At 37.8% G+C, this 8696-nt stretch overlaps 1 protein-coding gene across 1 annotated transcript; it reads right to left on the bottom strand.

Annotated features, from left to right (window-relative positions):
• Positions 1 to 2110: 2110 nt before the first annotated feature.
• LOC148999581 (putative galactinol--sucrose galactosyltransferase 2) lies at positions 2111 to 8696 on the bottom strand. Its single transcript, XM_089139689.1, has 14 exons — positions 8279 to 8696; positions 6812 to 7062; positions 6472 to 6562; positions 6256 to 6304; positions 6043 to 6134; positions 5774 to 5881; positions 5536 to 5664; positions 4699 to 5109; positions 4063 to 4204; positions 3912 to 3979; positions 3350 to 3484; positions 3056 to 3270; positions 2617 to 2705; positions 2111 to 2524 (listed from the first exon to the last, which is right to left on the bottom strand). The coding sequence occupies exons 1-14, from the start codon at positions 8569 to 8571 to the stop codon at positions 2243 to 2245; spliced, it is 2355 nt and encodes a 784-aa protein (XP_088995815.1). The 5' UTR covers positions 8572 to 8696; the 3' UTR covers positions 2111 to 2242.

Below are 8696 nucleotides of genomic sequence, written 5' to 3'. Positions count from 1 at the left end.
TGTAGAGACCTATGGTGGAAGTGGAGTGGCCCAAGCCCGGAGCCCACCATTGATCTTGGTCTATGGAGGGGGTGCAAGGGTGGTACAATATGACCCGACCCGATGGGTCAACCTGTTTACCCTATTGGAGTTATATATATATATATATATATATATATATATATATATATATATATATATATATATATATATATATATATATATATATATATATATATATATATATATATATATATATATATATATATATTGTTGTATGTATCTTATGTTCGCCCACCACATTATTGAGAAATTTGGGATTTTCGATTTTTTTGGGTTTAAATTTCTTGTAACGTCGTTCTTGGCGATTGGTTGTGAGGTCTCCTTATGTTATTCTTCTACATAGTGAGAAAAAAAAAACTCTTTTTCTTCACCTATGGATGTAGCATACCACATCGGTATGTGAACCACATTAAATCTCTATGTGCTTTCGTTCTGTTTCTCTTTCGATTCGCTATTTTGTGGTGCTTGTTTTAACAAACTCCATTAGTAGATTCTGGGGATGACCTAATATATGCAACCTTCGTTTTGTTTCTCTTTCGATTCGCTATTTTGTGGTGCTTGTTTTAACAAACTCCATTAGTAGATTCTGGGGATGACCTAATATATGCAACCTTATCCATTTCTGCCTCCAAGTATGAGTGGCATCAGAATTCTTGACCTTTAGATGGATTCCACTGCCTACTGCTTCTTATTGCTCCTTGTTTTAAAAATTGTTTGTTTTCTTCTTCTTTGTGTGTGTGTGTGCGCGATAGATTGATGCATAACCTGTAGGGGAGATTCAAGGAATTTGGTTTGAGCGTACCCTAGGAAGGTGAACAATAGGATAGGATCAAGATTTGTCAGTTCGGTTTAAGATTTAATTTGTTGTAAGAAACTTCTTAGAAGTAACATCTGTGAGTGAACTAGAAAAAGAAAAGGTTGTCATTCGACCATTATGTGAGTTTCAGCACTTGATTTGACCCACCCCTAAGAGCTTTACTCTATGAATTACTTCATAATTTCCATAGGTCTCCTTTCTTTATTATAGCATTCTTCTATGTCTTTGTGTTGGTTGCTCGGTCTAAGTCTAAAAGGGGCTTAAGAACGGAGGGGCTTTTTTTTGGTGGGAGTTCTGCATTTGTTTTTGCTTGATTGACTCTCACTTTGCCTTGTTGGTATTGCAGACTTGGATTTATGAGGTACTTTCATGGTTGGGTAGGAGTTAGACTTCGTTGGTTGTTTTGTTATCGAATGGTTAAGATGGGCACGGATGGGTTTATTCATTGTTCGAAGGATTTATAAGAGGTACCTTCTGTTGGGGTTGGGGGAATCGTCTCAAATAGTTGACCCATCCCTTTAAAAACAGTCAATGGTATCCTCTTCCCTCACTTCATGGGGTAGCACCTTGAGCAGAGCTCACACGAAAGGCATAGGCAGAACGGATCCTTGTTCTTTCAAAGAAAGTTGTATAGTCTAGGATACAGTTCTTGGAGTGCTCTTGTCTGGATCACCTCCCTATTGGGAGAGCACATATGTTTTTTCACCACATATTCGTGTGAGGCCAACTTCTGAATACTGATAAAATAATTCAAAGGTAGGACTCCCAATGAATCCCACATAGGCCCCACATAAATGTCTGTTGAAAAAATGTTAGTATCCCGACAGGGAAGTGATTTGGACTTTGGCTTTATGCCTAGTCCATTTCAGAACACAGAAAGGATTTTATCGATACCCAAAATAGACGGCGATGGAAATGTAAGTCTCGAATTGGATCCTTGATCCTTTACCCATATAGGTATAGAAAGAATTTGCTTCTCTGATCAGACCCCCTCTATTGTGTCATTCTGTCATAAAAAATACCCTTCCCTATGCTAGTCAAAGGAGAAAATTAGGGTTCTCATGTAATTGCAGGCCAAGAAAAAGAATGGGATCCTATTTAGGAAAATTTGCTTTAGTTTGCTAATTTTTAAAATAAATAAACAGAGACAGTGATTTTTTCTGATTTTGGTTGGCTAAAGAGTAAGAATAACAACAGGTAATAGCAGCACTGCAGCTGGAGAGAACAATATACTGCCACAAACTTAAAGAATAACAGCAAATAGTGAATCACATTATCAATGATGAGAAAGAATATAACTCACTGATAGTGTTTATGTGTGGTAGTTTGAAAGAATGCATAACGCTTCCTCTTTTCAGAGGTAAGCTCTGCAAAAAATGAGCTTCAAAAATTGATAGCAATATCCCAATGGCTACTTCCAGTGGCAATCATTAGTGTCAAGAAATTATCTTTATCCTTGTATTCGAATTCCTGTTCTTTCCCATTTACTGTGCAGACCTTTGGCTTTGTGTTAGAATATGCTCCGAAACGACCTGGTCCTCTGCCTTTGATGTTCATTCCACAATTAGAAGAACGACTGAAGAATTCTATTTCCTCCACAGCTCCACCAGAATTATACATTTCTAATAGTCCAATGGGTGCAAACTGAAATCTTTGGTCATAAAGCTGCAGAAACCATGACATAGTAACACATCTTCAGTCTAAATTAGTAGTTAACATACTTTGCTCCACATGTGAGTTGAGAAGCTGAAACTAACCTTGATTGGAGACATGGTAAATACATCACATTGCAAGACCCCCAGTGAAACATCCAATTTTCCTTCCTTAGGCAATCTAACCACTGATCCTGGAATAGTCATGATAGCAGAAAATGTTAATAGAATCTGTGGAAAACAAAGAATTATGAGACCCCAAAAATTATACTTCCAAGTATTTGGAAGGCTGCATAGGACAGTGCCACAGACTCTGCTTGTGTGGAAGCCTTCAGCACTGGGTTTGCCCTTTCAGTATTAGGAAGGTAATCTAATTTAGGGTGGGATTCCAGAATTCAAGGTTCTCATAATCTATCATCTGTATTGGACATGGAAAACAAGTAAAGGAGCTGATAGTTTTCTGATTCAAAGCTCTTGCAACTCTTTACAATATATTCTGCATATGCATACCACATAACCAACCAAATGGGTTGTATGCTTCTACCTGAATTAAACGAAAAGACTGCATAATCTCCTGCCCATGTCTCCCCAGAAATCTCTTCAAAATACTCAATGTCAACAGGGCTTACATGCCCAGATAGCTCAGAACCTGTACTTTTCTGGACAATTCTTTGTAAGCATGGCCAACTACCTGCACCTTGGCAATTGAAAATGCCTAGTACTCCAGAATGTTTGTTCAGGTTCCAAATCTTCAAAAGGCTGCAGCTCAGAAGGCAGCAAAGTTGTCAAGAAAGAAAAAAAATTAAGTTGGATATGAACCTGGGAGAGAAAACCCTACCTCTTCCCATCCATAACTGGGTCATTGAACAGACAATCTCGTGATGGCCTGCCAGGGTATTTGGCTCTAAGAACTGACCCATCTGGAAGTACAAGCCTTTTAAGTATACTAAAATCATGCTGTCCAGGTTTGTCACTGTTATATAAAAGAGTACAAACGTGTAAATGGTTCCTTAGTAATAGTAGCAACACAGGGAAACCATTCAAAAGATTAAAAAAATAAAATATAAAATTTGAAGTGATGATGTGATCCAAAATTCCACTGAAAAATATGGTAATTTGTCTGGAAGAAAGTACATCGATAAGATAGTCAACAATAAAAACATGTTGAAAACTTTCCAACTTGATTTGTTCATTGGTGATTGGCTGTCCCCAGAACCCCGGTGTGATGCACCACAAGACCTCCATGAAGAATCAGAGGAATTTACTATCCTTCAATGCGTCAACCCTCTTTCATGTATGCATGTTATTTAAGTCAAGCTAATGTCACAATATCTTTTGTTTCTTTTGAATTTTTCTTTCTTGCTCCTATTTTCAATGTTTTAACTGCAGATACAATATACCTGACATAAACCCCACAACCTCCCACAGCTCGAGCAACTGCATGAAACTCAGCTGCATAGTGGAGGCTCTGAAATTCAGAAATATAAGTTTACATAAGAAACCCTGAAGCACAAGCAAAATGAGGAATGGTTATGGGCAAAGAATTCTTACATAGAACATGTCCCAGTCTGGGACTACAATTTCTCCAAGAAAGATGCTGTTAAAGGCCACAGCAGCAATATGTGTTGTTTGTGATGTTTGGTTTCTTGGCATGTAATCATCAGATGCTCTTGTTATAGCACTTGTTTTACAACTGAAATGATAAGTCATAAAACTGCGATGTTACAGTAGTTTATAGAAGATTATTGTATCACTTCGTTTACAGCTGAAATGATAAGTAATAATAAGCTGCTAGAATTAGAAGAGTTTGCAAAAGATGATCATCTTTTTCAGCTTAGATTGCAATATGCTACATCATGTTTATAGTAATCCTATAATAAAGTCATCCTGTTCAGCCTTTTTTTTCCTTTTTTGGGCAGACACAGTTTACACATATTTGACTGTTACAAGTCAAGCAACTGTTTGCATATCCCTTCATGTTAACTGGGGGCTGTAGGATAGTTTATTATTTCTTCCATATCTTTGAAATTTTACAAAAGAAACACCACTGGGGGGAAGGAATTGTGTTAAGATTGTTCGTGGTATAAGTTCTGGCTTGAATCAATCAGATATTCAGGATTCCTAAGAAACAAAGTGTCCTCTTATGATATACATAATTGACAGGAATGGATAATGTGAGTCTCTTACTTGTAAAGTGAATCTGTATTTTGACCCATACAGCAGATTATGCTATTGTCTTGGAAGTTTGTGGCAATGGACTTCTCCAGCGCTTGTTGGAACTGTTTGGTTAGTGAAACACGTCCTCCAAGACCACTCCCAAGTGTTTCAAGTATATTTTGAACATCTACCTTGACACCATCCACATCCTGAGAGGAAAGATACCTGTGTAGATCATCGTAAAATTCGGATACTTTATCTGGATCAATGGTGCCAACCCCATATTTCTCCATGCAATCCATAGCACCGTCCCTCATATGTGCTAGATTGCCTACGGACTGAAATGGGAATCTCACTTCTGAATTATATTTCTTAGTTTCTGGCGCATCGGCATTTACTCCTCCCCAATACCCCATAAGTGCATGCCATACATAGACGTACCTACAAATTTTCACTAGAAAAATGAAGGGAAAAAGTAAAAAATTGAACTCTACCTCCTAATATAATTTGCACTGAAGAAGCTAAATACCTTTCAGCAAGACTTTAATGGATGGTTGATGAATGACATAGTCCGATTCATGGCATTATCCTAAGGAAAAGTTCAGTTGGTTCAACTAAGGAGATCCCAGTATGCTTGTCAGACAATACTAGCTCCAGGTCATTGACAGTGTCTGGTTGGTTATGATGATTAAATCAAATTGGCCTGGAGATGTCCCAAGTGGGAGCAGAGAATGCTAGGCCAAATTCCATGTGCATTTCCATTGGTAACACCACTCTTACACTCTATCCTACTTGTATGGTTGTACTTTAAATTACCGTTCAAAGCATAAACAACCATTTGAAATAAAAAAATCAAGGAAACCATACTTCAAACCAAAAGCCCTTCTAATTTCTGAAACAAAATCTTTTAGATCATTTGCTGCCTCACTGGGAGATTCATTCTTGTTCTCGCGAAACTTATGATTTACTTTGATGCTCATTAATCTGGACCCAAACCTGTCGTTTGAAGGGAAACAAAATCAGATACAGCTGTAGATGATATCAAAATGAGCAAGAAATTTGATAGAAATAAAAATAATTTAAGAAAATGGATATTTTGATGTACTGTATTTCTTCGGGAGACAGCCCTTCTTCATTCTCCAACTCGTTATATATGTCCTGCCACCCATCATCTATTATTATGAATTTTGCAGGGGTGCCTCCATCAGATAAGCTGAGTAAGAAACAAATGGTAAAAGATCTTCAAAAGTATCTACTTAAGGCATTATGGCCTGTTCAATAACAGAGAGCAATAACACAGACTAGAATGGATGCATGACTAACGATAAAAAACATAAAAGAATTAAGATGGTATGCACCAGGAATCAAGTCTACCTCCTTAGACCTTCTTTTATTCCTTGAGGGTTAACCTCAGTATAAAAGGCATCCCAGGTGCACCATCCAAACCAATCTAACATTCCAGGCATCTGCTTCCATTACACCCAAAAACAAAAGTATTGGGAAGAGAATATGTTGTCTTGAAAGTTGACTCAATCAAAATGCACATTACAATGAGTCCCATGAAATAGATGAAGCAAATAGACTTACCTTTTTGGATTGACGTAGTGAAAACGTCCCCTTATGCTTCTCCAATATCCTGTATCCATATTCTACATAAGAACCAAGTACACAGCTGCATATGACATCAATCCATTGGCATGGGATATGACATTGATGCCATCTAAGACCACACCTTAGATTCTTGTCATATGAAACTTGGCATTGGAATTTAGGAATCAAAATTCATTTTGGTAGCCAACCTACTTCATAGATTCGTTCATCAGATCAAATGGGTTGTCTCCAGAGTTCACAAAAACTGCTTTTAGAAACTGTGATGCAACTGTATTTGGGTCACCTATGAAAATATAAAAGAGGTCAGCGTCATTAGGTTATGATTGTAAAACTAGCTCTAGAAAATATAAGAATTCATTCTGACAAAAATGAAGGATGAAGCTGTTCCAATCAGCATTGAATTTTTATTTTTTTTTTTGTGGGGGAGGTGGGGGGGGGTGTTGAAAATCAGCATTGAATTGAACAGAACCAGATTTGATGCATTCAATTCTATGATATAGCCTAATGCCCAGATCATCATCCTAGAGCTTACCACTTTCTACACAAAACTCAAGCTCATTAGCTGAGTTACCCTGCAGACTGCTTCTGAAATCACCATTCAATACAGGCAAGAAAAGGATGTAAGATGTGGATGCATTAGATGTAGAAACAATTTTGTCTTCCCTAGCTTCCATGAGTAGCATCTGAGTCTCAACAGGAACATCACTTCCTGAATTCCCCATCCTGGGTATCATCCACCAAATCTTAAACCGAAACAAAGAAAGCAATTTGACTTCTGGTTCCCTGTATGGGAGACAAAAGAAAATATAAAAATGCATAATTCTCAAAACATTCAAACAAATATAAACCTGAAAACAATGACATCTTCCAAAAACCATTGTTATAAAGGCAAAAATCTGGACTATACACCGTCTCTTATGGGAGCATTATCTATGTTTGTGGACTTCTCCTAGGGCCCCAAATGAATGGGCTAAAAGTAATAGGGATCTGGTGTTTTGATTCAAATGGCTCTCAACCTTCTCCCATCTCCTTCTTCAGAGTCTTGGCTGCTGGACTTACAGCCAAGGTTGCTTCAAATTTATGACTAAATTATCAATACCCCATCCTTTTGATACTGGATGAAAATCAAAAAGCTCCAAGATTCAAGTGAATGGTGTTTCAGATTTGTATATTATCTCCTCGACTACACATGCATAACACTTGTGATTGACACTGAAACTTACTTGTTTGTTTTTCCTACAAAGGGCACTCCACCTTATTTAACAATATGTAGGACTCAAAACAAGGGGGAAGAGAGAAGAAACGAATAACCTCCAAGCTCCATTCTTTACAGCAAAAATATGCATCCAATGAAAGAAATAAGGACCAGTTTCCCTTCACCAATGGTGAAAAGAGAACATCTTGATCCATGAGATCTGATCCTCCGGTCGCACCAATAAAAGGATGTTTCAGAAATTTGGAAATATGAGATGGGAGTTAATGAAGACATTTCACTATTTCATAAGTCCTATCATAAAGTCAAATCACCTTGATGAAGCAATTTTCTCTTCACTAGCGGAAAACTTTCTCGAACATGTAAATAAGCAAGAACAAGAAACATATGGGAGAGGAATTTTCTTATTCATACCCACTTGAGGAGCCAAATCATTTTAACTATGGTTTTTGCCCTTTTAGTACACAGTTACATGTTGTAAAAACCCAGGTGTTGTTCAGAGAATCCCTATTCTAAGACTTCAGTCGATAAGCGAAAATAGTGTGTATCATTCATGCCCTGAGAAAATTCCAAACATTCTTGAAGAGACTCCACTTCAACACAGCATATTTCTTAGATGGGAAGAGAGTTTGTTTCTGGTGAACTTTTGTAGAAAGCTAGAATTGAGGAACTTTATAGCAAATAAAGAGTATCAGTGGCTTCGGCGTGGTAATCTGGGAACAAAATGAGAGTCATGATCGTTCAAAGAACATAAAAACAGAAGGCCGAGGGGAAAAGAGGACCTACAGAACTCCAAGTTTGAAAACGTGGCGGCAACTCGTATTTGCTGAAGTAGCACCCAGAAACACAGAACCATTTGTGAACGAGGTCACAACAATGTTCTCGGGCACCCCAGTAAGCGCATCATTACTGTTGACCCTTAAAATCCTTTCTGGAACTGGCTTTGTGCTTAAACTCATGGAGTGCTTCCATGTCTTCTGGAGACGCAGGCATCGATTAGAGTAGTTCCTTTGATTTGGGTATAGAAACAGAGAGATAGGGGCATTGATTGACATAGATTTCAGAGATGGAGAAACCATGATCCTCCTTCTCAATCGTAAGCAAAACAAAGCAAAACAAATATACCTTACTGTTTTTCTTTTTTTGAAATTTCGACCGTTCGAATGAAGAATCTTATCCCTGGAACCAAGTGGAGGCGGGGAAT

The sequence above is a fragment of the Hakea prostrata genome, chromosome 11, assembly GCF_041222555.1.
Source record: "Hakea prostrata isolate BN-2017 chromosome 11, UWA_Hpros_2, whole genome shotgun sequence".
In the NCBI taxonomy this organism is placed as follows: Eukaryota; Viridiplantae; Streptophyta; class Magnoliopsida; order Proteales; family Proteaceae; genus Hakea; species Hakea prostrata.
This window is presented reverse-complemented; position numbering and strand designations above follow the sequence as displayed.